The following is a 15,777-nucleotide window of genomic DNA, read 5'->3' as shown; positions in this document are numbered from 1 at the left end:
AACAAATTGCAACAGGAAATGTGCATGATGTAATTGAATGCCATGTCTTGATTCATGAGAGGACATAGGAGGTACAAAATACAGCTTGCTTATAGTTGACTTTGAGTAGCTTTAATCATGAGATAGTAAAATGATTAAAGTTGAGTCTGTGTGGACTATGAAAATCCTGCTAGATTATTTATTTTTGCGAAATAGCCCCTTAGAGCTGCACTGACTAGCAAATCCCGATAACTCCTAATTTAACCCTACCCCAGGGGTTCCCAACCTTTTTTACACCATGGACACCTACCATTAATTGAGGGGTCTGTGGATCCCAGGTTGGGAACCCCTGCCCTCACCTAATCTCGGGACAATTTGCAGTGACCAATTAGCCTGCTAACCAGTACATCTTTTGACTGTGGGAGGAAACCTGAGCACCGGGAGAAAACACACATTTTATGGGGAAAAACATACGGACACCTTACAGAGGATGCCAGAATTAAACTCCGAACTCCGACACTCTGAGGGGTACCAGCATCGTGCTAACTGCTCTGCTACCCTGGCACGCTGGAGGTTGTTCTATGATTTATTCCCACATTTTCAGCGCCATACCTCTGATATCTATTCATTACCATGCAAGAGGGGATAGCTGGAGGGCTGAAGAGGGAATCTGATAGAAGAGGAGAGTGGACCATGAAATACCAGCAAAGAGTAGGAGACAAAGACACATATTCAGCATGAATTATGAATAGTTATTTCTATGGAATAATAATCACTGAAAGTAATTATGAATAATACACAAATTGTAGTTAATATGCATAAATGGGGGAAGCACTGATCAATGGCAGGTGTGTGAGGATTTGGTTATCCTCACATTTAATTCATGACTTGTATTAGTGTTTCAACTATATTAAATTGTGCCACATATTTGTGTAAAACAAGTTGAGGGACTGGAAAAATTGCTCATAAATAATTTAAAAAACACCTTTCCCTGCTCATCCATTCTGAATGCATATTATTCCATTATAATCTGACAATTGAGAACTTTTCTTTGTTCGCGGGTTGGATGCATAACCTAAGGAAGAGGTTGCTTGTGACCGTACAAACCCGAACCATGCAGTAATGAAGTGTCTGCCCACAACCCTCCACAGAATGAAGGACCAAACCCTGAACGTTAGAAGAGGGAGTGATGCCGTAGGCAGAATGAGTCTACATTTTAAGTAGTCTCAAATGAACATTCCAGTCTGACACTCTGTAATTAGCAACATATTCGAACAATCGCCCTGCTTCCTTCGGCACCTCGAGCTTTGCAGATATTTCTTGCCCCAGATAAGACGATAGACGGATCGGTTAATGGAAAGGAAGCGAAAGCTCTCGGGTATTTGAAGCGGGCCGCATGGTTGGTTACGAGCTGCAGTCTGTGAGCGAGGGAGAGGTGGGGGCGGGGTTACAGGCAGAGAATGGGCTTTTTGTACGGGGGATGCTCCGCGCACATTGATCAAATGCAGCGCAAAACACACTGATGGACGGATTGCAGGAAGGAGCTGGTCAGCTTGCGTGGTGTGGAAAGCGATGAGGGAAAGTAGAGTGCATGCAGGATTTTTCCCAGTGTGTTAGTTCCAAGCGGAGCCGTGACAGTAAAGGAGAGGGAGGGTGGGTAGGGGGGGAAGGCAGGGACCCAGTGTGCAGCATGCAGAGTGAGCGGAGGCAGAGCAAATGATTAGATGCTGCAGGAAAGCGCCATTGTCTGTGTCAGCAGCCTTGCCCCTTGCCAGATTTCTCCATCTTCATTAAATGCATTGGGATCTGCAGAGAGGAGCCGTTTGCTCAATGGTGCTTTTTATCACTTGTTTCCTTTTCGCCGTAAAGGTAGGTGGAATGGAGCCTTAACAGCAGCGGCACTTCAGAATAAAGTCTGTTCAGCAGTTCAGCTGAGGAGCATTGATATATGCAAAGGAGAGTGGAATTGATGTAATTGTTCGATAGCCTGTGTATATTTTAACATCTTGTTAAGGTCTCCCCTGTACCCCGCTACGTGGATTCACCAAAGCCAACACAAAAGGTCGATTTAGCATAATATGCTTGTAGGCACAATGAAGTTATTTTATTTTTTATGTAGCACTGCTATATTCTGGTCTGGTATGGATTTAATTCTGTTTTCTGGTCTAGTCACCTTAGATGTATTCTGTAGTAGCTGGGCACTTTTTTTTTAGAAAGAGGAGCTGGTTATATGTTTTTCCAACCTTTTTGTAATTGTGGATTAGTATTTGGATCAAATTAACAATCAAGCGTTGTTTACCCTTTTAGCTTCCAGCAAAATTAATGTATTTTTAAATAACTGGGGTCCAAGGAGACTACAAGAACGTTGACCCTTTCATTTCATGAGTTTAAATAGACCTATTTCCCAAGGGTAACCATACTGCCTTTTAATAGTCCTAACAGTCATTTGTAGCCCTTTCCAAACTGCAGGAGCTGCCTGGAAAATGTTTGTGACGTGTGAATATATTGTGATAAATTTGACTTAAGCCACCTAAGGTTAAACAAAATTTATAATTGGGCTGTTCTGATGGATATAAAGAAACCAGTAATTGTTGACAATGTAAATTTACAAACAAGAATTACAGATCTGTGTATGTAGAATAAGCACACTTGCAAACATTTGTGGGGGGGGGAGGAATTGTGGAGGTAAATTTGCGTAAATCCAAATCATAGTGCATCAGGAAATCCCCAGGCCTCTAGGTTGATAGTAATGGACAGATGTGCTGTGGACCAGAGGTAATGCCCAGATATGTAGATGCCAGGAGCTGCATCTAGGTTGAAAGGCGAGACTGTTTCTGCCCATACATAATGAGTCTGGAAAGTTTCCACCTTCTGTATTCTTTCTTCCTGATGGTTGTTCTGAGGCTCTTCATAATTTAAAAATTTGCACAGCCTTGAATCTGGCTTAATCACACCCAGTAATGTAGGCATCCTTTTGTGCTTTATTTTAGACTTGAGTACAGACATCCAGATCAGTTTGATTCTGAGGGAGGCCCACACTCTGAGTTCTGGTTTAGTGTGAGAAACAGCCGAGTGTGTCTGCTTCCTTGGGAGGTTGCAGTGGATCTAGCTTTCTTTTGTATTAGAGCAGGGAATGTATCCCCCGTCCCTCAAATAACAGATTATTTTGCTGTTATTGTGTTGTTTATTTTTGAAAGATTGCTGTGTTTCATGCACCTCTATAATGACCACTTAATTGGACATAAAGCACTCATGACAAAATCTTGGGCAAATGACTCCCAAGTGTTAAAGATGCTGAAGATTTACATGTTCCAAAGTGTACGTTGATGCTTGTTTAATACATTTCCAGGTTGAGAAGCATGAAGACAGGTTAGCTCCTGGCTTCATTCTCTGGTCTGTAATGAGTTGTCATCACAGCTACAGTGTCAGTCCCTGCGTGATTTTCATTGTATCAGTGTACGCGTTCACCGTTATGTTCTGATGTACATGTGGTAAATAAACTTGAATCCTCCTGTGATTGGAAAGGGAATAGCTCGAATTGTTCCTTCCTCCTTGCTTAAAGATATTCTCTATTGGAAGTACTTGGGTCCGGCATCAGGTGTAACAGGTTGTCTGATTTCACCCTAAGACACACTGTGGTTTAAAACCCTGCTGTAGTCACCCTGTAGAATAAATGCTGGTCAGTGCCGTCAAGCAGAAGTGCAAATGTAAGTGCTGAAGTGTTTTATAACCAAGTGCACAGTCCTTCAATGTAAATCTGTTTTACTTGTCGTGCGCTAATGCTCAGCTTGATGTCAAGTCTCTTCCTGGGTAAAAGCGTGTTATTTATAAGATTTCTGTTTTGTGATCCATCTGTGAATGAATTTTCACACGTAAGGCGTGCTTAATCACAGAGCAGCTGGGCTCTGCAGCATGAAATTAAAGTTAAAGTTGGAAGAAATGACATTCTTCTAATGTAAAATGAGATGATTTGTATTTGCTTTGAATTATGCATCATATACAGGTATGAGCAAGAATCACAGAGTTATTGTTGCATAATGTCCAGATAAATCTCCTGAGCTAGAGTTGCTTGCATGCATGTATTATTTAATTTCACAAGTTTACTTAGAATATATTTAAATATCTCAAACCTGTACTGGTATTTCAAAAACACTAGTAATGGAAATACTCATGGAGATTTGTGTTAAAATTTAAGCGGAATGATGGTTTACAAACTGATCTGAAACTAGTTGATAGGACTGATGCTCCTGAGTCTATATCACCCAAGACTTGCTCCAAGGATGGCCATAATATAGACTGTGGGAGTGTGCTGCAGTGTTGGAGGTGATCTTTTTCAGAGGAGACATTTTAAGTGAGGCTGTCAGGTGGATGTAAAAAATGTGGGAAACAATAGCTGTTGGTGATTTAGCTGCTCAGAACCCTTTTTTTGTCGTTCAGTGATGGGTGCCTTGGCTGGCTGATCCCCAAGACCCCTGATTCAAGTTTTTTTGTTAATCTGTTCACCTCGGTCTTGAACATAACGACTCGCCATCCAGGAAGCTCTGATGTACAGAATCTCAGATTCATGGTCCTCTTGAGAGGAAATTCCTCCTTGTATTGGTCAAGAATGGATAAACTTTCACCCTGATATGACATCCTTTTGTCCTACATTTTCCCCACCTGAGCTGATGTCCTCATTAGTTACCTTAGCAAACAGCTTTTGGATTATAAATGGAAGCACAATGCTGGAGGTACTGCAAGTCAGGCAGCATCTGCGAGGAGAGAAACAGAAGTAACGTTTAATGTCGGAGAATGTGAGAAGTCAAGCATGTTTTAATCTGCAGTGCAGCAAGAGAGTTGACCGCAGTGATACTTGGTATTGTGAATTTCGGTTCTGAATGCTGTTTGCTTGCTTTATTGTTTGCACGATTTGTTGCTTTTTCTCTCCCCTCATTAAGTGTTCAGCAGTCTTCTTTTTAATGGGTTCTATTGGGGTTCTTTGTTTATTGACTACTGGTAAGGAGACAAATCTCAAAGTTGTATGAAGTATACATATTTTGACAATAAATGTACTTTGAATGTCTGTGATAGAGTGCAGACCAAAGATGTTTATCAAAAAATTACTGTAAAAGAAAAATTGTCGTATTGGGGTAAGAGAAAAATAAAACCAGTTGAAACAAAGGTACTGCCACATGCATGGTCAAAGTAAGTTAATTACCAAAGTACATATATCTCACCATATATAACCCTGAGATTCATTTACTTGTGGGCATACTCAACAAATCCACAGAATTATAACCGTAACAGAATCAGTGAAAGACTGTACCAACTCGGGTGTATAACCAGTGTGCAAAAGACAACAGACTGTGTGTAATTACAAAAAGAAAGAAATAATAATAAATAGCCAATAAATATCGAGAACATGCAATGAAAGGTCCTTGAAAGTGAGTCAGTAGGTTGTGGGTACATTTCAACAACTGGACATGTGAAATTGAGTGAAGTTTCATGTTTGATTCAAGAGCCTGATGCCTGAGGGGTAATAACTGTTCCTGAACCTGGTGGTGTGAATCCTGAGGCTCCTGGACTTTCTTCCTGATGGCAACATTGAGAAGAGAGCATGCCCTGGGTGCTGGGGGTCCCTGTTGATGTATGCTGCTTTCCTGCGACAGCATTTCATGCAGATGTGCTCAATGGAGGGAAGAGCTTTGCCCGTGATGGACTGGGCCATATCCACTACTTTTTGTAGGATTTTCTATTGAAGGACATTGCTGTTTCCATGCCAAGCTGTGATGCAGTCAGTCAATATACTCTCCACTACACATTTATAGCAGTTTGTCAGTAGATGTCATTCTGAGTCTTCACAAACTCCTGAATGAGTAGAAACACTGCCGTGCTTTATCTCGTAATGGCACTTATGTGCTGGGCCCAGGACAGGCCCAAAAATGATACCACCAAGGAATTTAAAGTTGCTCACCCTCTCCACCTCTGATCCTCTGATGAAGACAGACACATGGACTTCTATTTCCTTCTCCGGAAGGAAATAATAACCTCCCTGGTCTTGCTGACATTGAGCAAGAGGTTATTGCTATGGCACCAATCGGTCAGAGAACGGAAAAGGGAAGGCGGGAAAGGAATTTTTTTTACTAGAAGATATCGATATTCATGCCATCAGGTTGGACGCTACCCATAAGGAATATAAGATGTTGCTCCTCCACCCTCAGGGTCGACTTATTGTGGCACAAGAGGAGGCCATGAACCAACATGTCAGATCAGGAATGGGAATTGCAATTAAAATGGTTGGGTGCTGGGAAATTCCACTTTTGGTGGATGGAGCTAAAGGGTTTGACAAAGCAGTCCTCAGCTTACAATGAGTCTCACCAGTGTAGAAGATCCAGTGTAAATAAGCAGAAAATATTGGGCATAAGATTAAAAATGCTCAAAATTATAACTGTTAGCTGTTAGATAATATTCCGTTTAACTGATCTTGGGCAGTGTCCTTGTTTGCACATTCTCCCTTAGACTACATGCATTGTTTCCCATTTCCCCAAATACATGAGGTCAAAAGGTTAATTGGCCGTGATAAGTTTCTCCTGAGGGAGTGAATCTGGGATGTAGTGATGGAGAAGTATTACAGGTATGTGTCGTTTAATGTCCACGATACATTCTGTGAATTGGACGTTATGTGATTTGGACGTTGTGTGAACACCAAATTATACGCTTAGTAAGCCTATATGGAGTGGCATTAAACTCAGTATTGTAGTCTGGTCCTGCTTTTTCTTTAAGCATTTTGAACAAGCTCCGTGCCTTAGCAGTGATCGTCACCATGCTGAGAGGGATTCTGTCTTGTGTTTGGTCCTCAGTCCATGTCATTGGCAATTTCTCCATATCTTGCATTTTAGAGCAATAGCATTCACTGGTTTTCCACCTTCATATTGTTTAATAACCTTTTGTTTCACTTCCAAATCAATACTTCTCCTTTGCCTCTTGCTGCTGCTATCACTAGGAGTGGTTTTGCTGCGTTTGGAAGCCATGATGTACTTTACGGTAATATTTTAGAAAGAAAACTAAACAGAGAGGTAACGCTGTTACACTCAAGAGACGCGCGATACACGAGATTGGTTATGTCTGCTACATCACGCTTTCTGATCGGGACTACGGACGTATATGCGATCGGATGTTGTCCAAATAGACATTAAGCGGCACACGCATACTTGATGTTCAGCATAAATCTTATGGGCTGAAGAACCAGATTTTGTGCAGTGACTCAGTGAAGACATTGTTTGACAAACACTATTAGAGCTCTTTGAGAATGTAAATAGCAAGATGATAGAGAAATTGTGTATTTAGATTGTTAAAAGGCAGTCGATTAGGTGCTAGTTAGAACGTCACAGGGACAATATTGAATTTGCAGAATCCGGTCCATAATTTTCCATCTCGCATTCCCACACTGACCTGTCTATCTCTGGCCCTCCTACGATGGTCCACATATGCTCAAGGAACACCACCCCATGTACCATCTGTGAACATTACAGTCCTTGAGATTTAATATTAAAATTAGCAACTCTCCTCTCCATGCATATAGCTCTTTTTAATAGTTTAATTTTAATAGTTGTCTCTAACAGCTTTTTTAAAAAAAAATATTATTAATTTGGCAAATTTGGTCTGTTCTCTACCAGAGATTTGCTGTTTGCTCCACTTTCTCCAATATACTTCACGTTTCCAGTTCCAATGAAGGCTTCATTATAGGAAGGAGGTGGAAACTTTAGAAAGCGTGCAGAGGAGTTTGTCGCGATGCTGCCTAGATTGGAGAACATGTTTTAAGAGGAAAGATTGAGTGAGCTAGAGCTCTTCTCTTTGAAGAGGAGCGTCTTCATAGAGTTGTACAAGATATTAACAGGCATAGATCGAATGAATAGTCAGAGACTTTCTTTCCCATGGTGGAAATGGCTAATACTGGAGGGCATAATTTTAAGGTGATTGGAGGAAAATATAGGGGATTTGTCAGATTTAAGTTTTTTTTTACACAGAAAGTGGTGAATGTGTGGAACACCCTGTTGGGAGTGGTTGGAGAGACAGATACCTAAGGGGCCTTTAAGAAGCATGGGTGATGAAAAAACAGAGGATTATGTAGGAAGGAAGGTGTAAGATTGATCTTGGAGTTAATTATAAGATTAGCACAACATTGTGGGCCGAAGGGCCTGTAATGTTCTATGTTTTTTTAATCTGAAACATTGGCTTTATTTCTCTCCCCACTGATGCTGCCTGACCTGCTGAATGCTTACAGCATTCCCTGTTCCTATTTCAGACTTCTGACATTTGCAGTTTTTAAAATAAATCCAATATAGGCTTGATCTGTTCTCATAAGACACCTACGATGTCACAGGAGTCATTACAGTAAATCTTCTCAAAGCAATTATGTCCTTCAGTAACAGGACCAAAATGACATGCAGTGCTTCAATGTGTTCTCCGCAAATCCCTGTGTGCCTGTAGCAAGGCTACTCTGCTCTCATACTCCAGACTCCTTGTGATGAAGGCTAGCGTTTCATTTGCCTTCCTAATTACTTGCTATACCTGCGTGCTAACCATCTGTGTTTATTGTACAAAGGCATACAAATCTCTCCCAACACTCGATTCAATAGTCTCTCACAATTCAAATAATCTGCTTTTGTTCTTTCTACCAAAGTCGATAACTTTGCGCGTTCCCCGCGCTCTACTCCATCTGCCACCTTTTTGCTGGCTCCCAGCCATTTTGCCGGCTGTTCATGTCCTCACAACTTGCATTCCCACCCGTCTTTGTACTGTTAGTTAGCTTTGACCACTACAATAAACTCTGAAGCTTCATCTAAATCATTAATAAGAATTGCAAATAACTGTGACCTCAGCGCTGATCCCCATGGCAACTCTCTAGCTGCAGCCTACCAACCTGAAAATGAGCCGTTTATTCCTACCCTACACCAATTTTTCATTTGTTCTGATGAATATTACCACAAATACCATGAGGCCTTTTGGAAATCCAAATATACCACATTTGTTCTATGCACCATGCTAGGTGCACCTTCAAAGAATGCTGATAAAATTGACAAACATTATTTTACTGTTGTTTAGTGTTAACCTACCTGATTGGATAGTGATTTTCTGAGGGTTGTGTAACTACTTTCCTAATATTGGACTCCAGCATTTCTTAACAACAGATACCGGACAAGCTGGCTTCTATCCCTTCGTTATTAAGTAAGAGTTAGCTTTGCAGTTTCTGTTCTAGTTTATTTTGAGATTCTGGGCAATTTTGAAAGATGGAAACCACGTGTATAACTATTGTTGTGATGTTCCCTTTCAGCAACCTTGGATTAAAGCCATTAAATCCAGAACATCGTCCTTCTCGTTATTCTACCCAGTTACCATCTATGGTGAGGGGTGAAATGGGAAGCAAAGCTAATATCACAGTTGGATCACTGATTAAAAACCAGGAAATCAAATTTCAGAGTACATTTATTATTAAAGCCTGAGACTTGTCTTCTTGCAGGTAATCACAAAAACAAAGAAATATTGGAGAACCCTTTTAAAGAAAGAGCCCGCCTAACAAGACCATCAAACGCACAAAAAACACAAAACAAATAAATAACACACAGAGCATTAAAGATCAAACTGCAGAGTCCTCAAAAGAGAGTTCACAGCCATGAGTCGCCGAGGCGAGTGAAGCCAGTGACTGCGGCGATAGCCACAGAGTGAGTCCGTTCAGTGCGATGTTGATGGCTGCAGGCCACAGCCACATTCACAGTTCCACAACAAAGTTATTTGAAGTTGTTGAGTTCAATTGCAATATGTACAGACAGAAGATTAAGTGCTGTTCATCAAGCTTGGATTGGGCATCAATCAGGATGCTACAGTCCAATACGTCAGAGTGGGAGAGAGAATTAACGTGGTTGGCAACAGGAAGCTTGCAATCTCCCAGGTGAACTGAACACGGGTGTTCAAGGTGACCATGGTGTGAGCACTGAATGCAGTACACTAGATTAAAGGAACTGAAAGTGAGTCACAATTTCACATGCAAAGAATTTTTTAGTCCCTGGCTGGTGGGAAGGGAAGAGGTGAAAGGATAATTGTTGCCAGAGAAAGTGCCATAAGAAGGAAAAGTAGTTGTGGGAATGGAAGAGAGGATCGCAGAACTGGAAAGGGTACAGCAAAATGCTGAATGAGGAGAAGACAAAAAGGTGTGTCTGGTGGTGGAATCTCTTTGAAGGTGGTAGAAATTGTAGACAATGATCAATTGAATGTGGGGCTGGTGGTGTGTGAGCCGGGGACCAGGGAGCTCTATCCCTCTTCAGTCATCCATCTGGTGTATTATCTCCGCTTTTCTTTTCCTTTTCATTTTGTTTTGGGGATGGAGGATGTGCTCAGCCTGACCTTATGGGCATGTCTTCTAGTTCAGCTTTTAGCAACTTCCCCATTCTTCTGGTCCTGGTCCTTTCGCTTACACTATCACCTCTCACTGCTCCTGTTCACACACGGACATCCCCACGGTCCCTCCAGTTTTCCCCACCCCCACCATCTCTGCAGCTTTGTTTGTCAGTTCCGATCGGGGAGCTCTGCTCTCCAGTGTTGCCTCTGTTTCTATTCCTTTAGTTTCAGCCTGAGCTGCTGAAAATTCTCATCATTCTGTGTTTAGATTTCCACCTGTGTTTTGTTTGATTTTCAGATCTAACACCTTGACTGCAATGGTTTCAAATGTTGAAGAACATGACAGATACAACTAGAATCCTTTTCTGCTTTAATTGCCCTCTGGTTTTTGAGATTATTTGTTGTCAGTGTTTAAACATATTATTATTAAACTGCCACTTAGATGTTGACACCCAATTCAGTATATGTACCACATGCTAACTAAGCACTCTACATTTCTGCACAATTACGACTCATGCGTTGCTTTCTAGTTCCTTGACTAGGTCAGAATAAAGTTGTATCCCATCAATCCTAAGAAACAGTGAAGTGTAGTTCTTTAATTTTTCAATGAAGTGTGAAATTTCATTGTATATTGTCAGATGGAGCTGTACCTGGCAACTGTCTTAACACTTGGCTTCCAGTCAGATACTGCTTTTAGAAAATAATTGACTGTAGTTCTCCTTAAATTAACATTATCTTACCACATTAGCTGTCAAAAATGGTATGATTAATGCAGGGCTTACTTTGCCTGATTTCCCCTGCTACCTAAATCACTTCCAACCTTGTTGCTATTCATTTGATGATATATTAACAAAATCTTGCTGTTGACGATTGCTTAAAAAGAAGCATATCCTAGGATAGGATTTATTTTTCCTTATTTAATCCAGTAGAAGCAAATGAAGAAATAAGGGAATTTTGTTGGATGGATTTATCTGGGTGAGTATAGTACCAGAGGAATCAACCTCAGAGTAGAGGGACATCCCTTGTGAACTGAGATGAGGAGGAATTTCTTTAGCCAGAAGGTGGTGAATCTGTGGAATTTATTGCCACAGTCAGCGATGGAGGCCAAGTCATTGGGTATATTTACAGTGGAAGCTGATGGGTTCTTTATTAGTAAGGGTGTCAAATGTTAGGGGGAGAAGGCAGGAAAATGGGGTTGAGAGGGATAATAAATCAGCCATGTTAAAATGACAGAGCTCAATGGGCTGAGTAGTCTAATTATGGTCTTATTTTTATAAAGTTATGCTTCAATTGCACCATACCTAATCTTGGAGACAAACTTCCATTACCATTCATCTACTAGTTTTAAGATTGGTGAGTGTCCGAACATTGTATGAAGGTTACGACTTATCCAGAATCTGAGACTGATTCCCTTCAGTTCCCAACTAATGGGGGAACATTAGTGGTAGATCTTCCAATCACCAAAGAGAGTCAGGAATCTGACCTTCTCTTCCTCCCACTACCTTAGTTGACACAAGACCTTTTTGCTTTAACTTCTCTCTAACCTTCAGTCCTCCTACCAAATGTAAGATCCAGCTGAAAAGATTGAGAGCTGTGATTTTTATTCACTCTAGATCACTCTCTTTTATATGTGAGGCATTACGTGATTTTTCAGACCTTTGTGTGAAACCTGTAAATTCTAATCATGTAATTTCCTAGGTGTTTGTGACAGCTTTTCAATGAATGATAGGCAACCTGCAGGATGCAGAAACACAGAGAACCCTCCTTTGAAGCAAGAACCTGCAGTTTTTACACAGCACAGCAGGGGAAAATTGCTGTGCTTACAGTGCATTTGAAGAATTTTAACTTGACTGAAAGGATCTTTGTATTTTGAACACTCTCCCAAATGACAAAAATTACTTTTACTTTCAGTCATTGAAAATGTCTACTGATTAGCTTTCGATGCTGATTTGAGCTGGAGGGAACTATAGTGTAATCTCAACAAGGTGGGTGGAGAAAAACGTAGCGGCGGAGGTGTCGGAGTTAAATTTTATACACAACGTGATGAGTCCATGGAGCGCCTTGTCAGGAATAGTGGTAGAGGCAGATACATTGGGAGTTTTTTTAAAACTCTTGGATAGGTACATGGATAATAGAAAAATAGAAGGCTGCCTAGGAAGGAAGGGTTAAATTGTTGTTAGCATAGGTTAAAAGGTTGGGATTACATCGTAGACCAAAGGCCCTGTAATGTTCTATGTTACTGATCTGAAACAGTGGCTGTATTTCTCTCTCCATTGATGAACACTTGAAACATTCTTTGCTTCTGTTTCAGATTTCAATTATCTGCTATTTTTTTCCTCCAAAAATTTTGCATTCTTTGATAAAGTTACCCAAAATTAAATTCCAGGCAGTGTACGTTTGATAGAAGAACCCTGGATGTGGTCACTTTCTTCTAAACCTGTTAGAGATCAGAGGTTAGAATCGGAAATAATCCCAATGGGCTGAATATGTTGGAGCCAGGCTGCTGTGTGAGTAAACTGAGCTTCCACATCTGAGAGGGATCAGGCTTGTGGAGCAGGTTGTAACTGGTGAGTGTACCTTGTCCAGTGAGTCCCAAGGTCCTGTCTCTTTACACTAAGGAAATCTGTGAACCCTTGCCACTCTAAACTGCTCATTAGTTTTTAACTGCCTCTGATAAATAGTATTAAATAATCAAAAGCATTTACCTGCACCAACCTTTTTCCCATTCAGATGGCTTCTGGCCTTTCTTACCCTCAGCGGTGTAAGACTGAGTGACGGGTATTAAGCACACTCAAAGCTTTCTCTCAGCAGGTCAGTGACAGAGCAGATGTACCAGTACTTGACCCTCAGCTCACTCCCCACTCCCATGTTAGAGGGGAAGCCTGAGATGTCCCTCAGCTCATTTTGCTGTTTTCCCTTCAAAACTGGCCATTGGAGAGCATAATTCAGCACTGTGGATTAGGAAAGGGGAGAATTGCTGACATTTCAAGTTAAAATGTCAACAATTCGAACTTCCCTTCCTCTCCCCTCCCCAGCTCCCTTCAGGTACAGCTCAACCTGCAGCTTATTCCAGCAGTTTATTGTTCTACGATGTATTCAAGGTTACTTACTCTTCAGGATTGCCATTTGATCTCCAGGAGTTATAAAATTACAGGGGCACTGAAAAGCTTTGAATTCTACTTGATCAGTCATCCTTTGGACGTTGGTGGATTAAGAGATTTTCTGGACCGTTTGATGTTCTTCTGGTTAGTACCCAAACATACTCTTATTTCTTTGTTCCAATAACTCTTTATACCACCTTTGTGTCAGATGGTGTCTTCCAGTGAACTCATAAAGTTTAAAGGAATCGGGCAATACTCAGGCACTCAGGACCCCAGTTGAGGTCACACGCCTTTTTGCCCTCTAAAGCCCTACTTAGGTTCCAAGCGAACGAGTTGACTGGATACCAAGTCATCATGATTTCTGAATGATTGGGTGCTTAACTAATGGAGTTCTACTGTGCTTTCAGTGGGTGAAGATTACTTTGATACTTTAAAAAGTTTTGACCGATCTGACTGTGAAGCCTAAAGTCCTGTTCCATATACTCTGAGAAGAACTGAAATCCTCTTAAATCAGGGGGTTCCCACCTTTTCTCTGCCTTGGACCAGTGCCATTAAGCAAAGGGTCAGTGGGCTCTAGGTTGGGAAGCCCTGATTTACAGTAAGTTGGCCCCCAGTTTGAAAAAGTTTGATGCTTGTTGGAGTAGGTTACACACTGCCATGTGGACTCCCAATTGGAAGTAACTTGTTTTCTCTCAGTGTTTGAAGAACAATAAGGATGAGGGTGTGGGGTTGGGGGGGGAGATGAATGGACAATGTTTGAGTGGGGGAAGGATGACACATGGGCTATTAGGTGATAGACCGAGATGGGGGTGAAGGATGATGTGCAAACAGAGCCAAGTGGGAAGAGTGGAATTGAGACAGGCAGGTGGATGATAGGTGAAGCATGCACAGGGAAGAAGGAAGGCAATATTTACAGAAGCCAGTGTAATGTGTGATTGAGAATGCCACAATAAATCACACAAGGCAAAGGTAGTAAGTGATCATATGTGTTTTTTCTTTGCTTTCAATAAGAAAGCAAACATCACTAAAATCTCGCAAAGCAAACTTATCTTTGAATGGGGATCAGCAGTGTGATTGGGATGGGATTGATTGATGGGATTGGCATAGATGATATTGATTGGGGAAGCCAACCTTAAAATAAAAGTGCTGAGCATTTAGGCACAAGAACTTAAAGTGTGCTCCATAATGTGCCAGTGCAGAGATCTCTGCTTAACTTGGCAGTGTTGCAGTAGGAAACCAAAAGATATGGTGCCAGGTATCAGAATCTGAATCATAGAATGTGTGCCTTCAGGCCTCTGTACCTCCTTCCTGATGGCAGCAATGAGAACAAGGCATGACCTGGGTGATGGAGGTCCTTAATGATGGATGCCTCCTTTTTGAAGATGTCCTGGATACTACAGAGGCTAGTGCTCATGATGGAGCCGACTAAGTTCACAACTCTCTCCAGCTTGCTTTGATCCTGTTCAGTAGCACACCCCCCCCCCCCCCACTCCCTATAGCAGATGGTGGTGGATCCAGTTAGAATACTCTCTACTGTACATCTGTAGAAATTTTTGAGTGTTTTTGGTGACATTCCAAATCTTCTCAAGCCCCAAACTCCAAATGAAATATAGCTGCTGTCATGCCTTCTTTGTAGCTACATCGATATGTTGAGTCTAGCTTAGATCCTCAGAGATATTGACTCCCAGGAACATGAAATTACTCACTCTTTCCAATTCTGATCCCTCTATGAGGACTGGTGTGTGTTCCCTCGTCTTACCCTTTCTGAAGTCCACAATCAGCTTGCTGATCTTACTGATGTTGCAGGCAAAGTTGTTACTGCGACACTACTCAACTCATTGATAATATCTTGCTCCTGTATGCCCTCTCATCACCATCTGAACTTCAGCCAACAAATAGTGAGCAAGTTGAACCATTCCCACATTTTCTGTCCCTTTTTGAAAGGATGTAGCAAGAAGCTAGTTTTTATTGCACTTTTTGGTCTCTCTTTTGAAGGACTTTAACAGCTCAAACTTTACAGTGACATATTAATCACTGGTCACCATTGCCAACTTGTTTGGATCATTCTTCAGCATCAGTACATTCATTTCCAGGTGGAAGCTCTCTGTGGCTTCACATCAGAAGTTTTGATGCTTGACAGAACAATGAGAAGTACAGACATCAAATTAAATAGTGTGAATGCATTTAACAGGTATTATTCTTGCTCACAGCTGACTTACAATTAACATTTACACAACTGTGACTTTATGCATTAATTCACAAAGTTTAATTATGTTTTCCGAGGTTTGGTTTTTTAATATTAGTGGTGTATGTTGGAACATAC

The 15,777-nt window shown here is 41.3% G+C and overlaps 1 protein-coding gene across 2 annotated transcripts in view; it reads left to right on the top strand.

Moving 5' to 3' along the window:
• The first annotated feature begins 1,457 nt into the window (after positions 1–1,457).
• ptpro (protein tyrosine phosphatase receptor type O) overlaps positions 1,458–15,777 on the top strand; it is a 169,101-nt gene continuing 154,781 nt past the window's right edge. The window contains exon 1 of one of the 2 annotated variants that reach the window (XM_073066200.1): positions 1,458–1,848. In XM_073066200.1, the coding sequence (XP_072922301.1) occupies positions 1,774–1,848 (75 nt within the window). In that variant the 5' untranslated portion in view covers positions 1,458–1,773. The remainder of the gene's footprint in view (positions 1,849–15,777) is intronic. The other variant, XM_073066202.1, reaches the window with a different exon arrangement.

Source organism: Hemitrygon akajei, chromosome 14, assembly GCF_048418815.1.
Source record: "Hemitrygon akajei chromosome 14, sHemAka1.3, whole genome shotgun sequence".
In the NCBI taxonomy this organism is placed as follows: domain Eukaryota; kingdom Metazoa; phylum Chordata; class Chondrichthyes; order Myliobatiformes; family Dasyatidae; genus Hemitrygon; species Hemitrygon akajei.
Note: the sequence above shows the minus strand (reverse complement) of the source record. Positions and strands in the feature narration are given on the sequence as shown.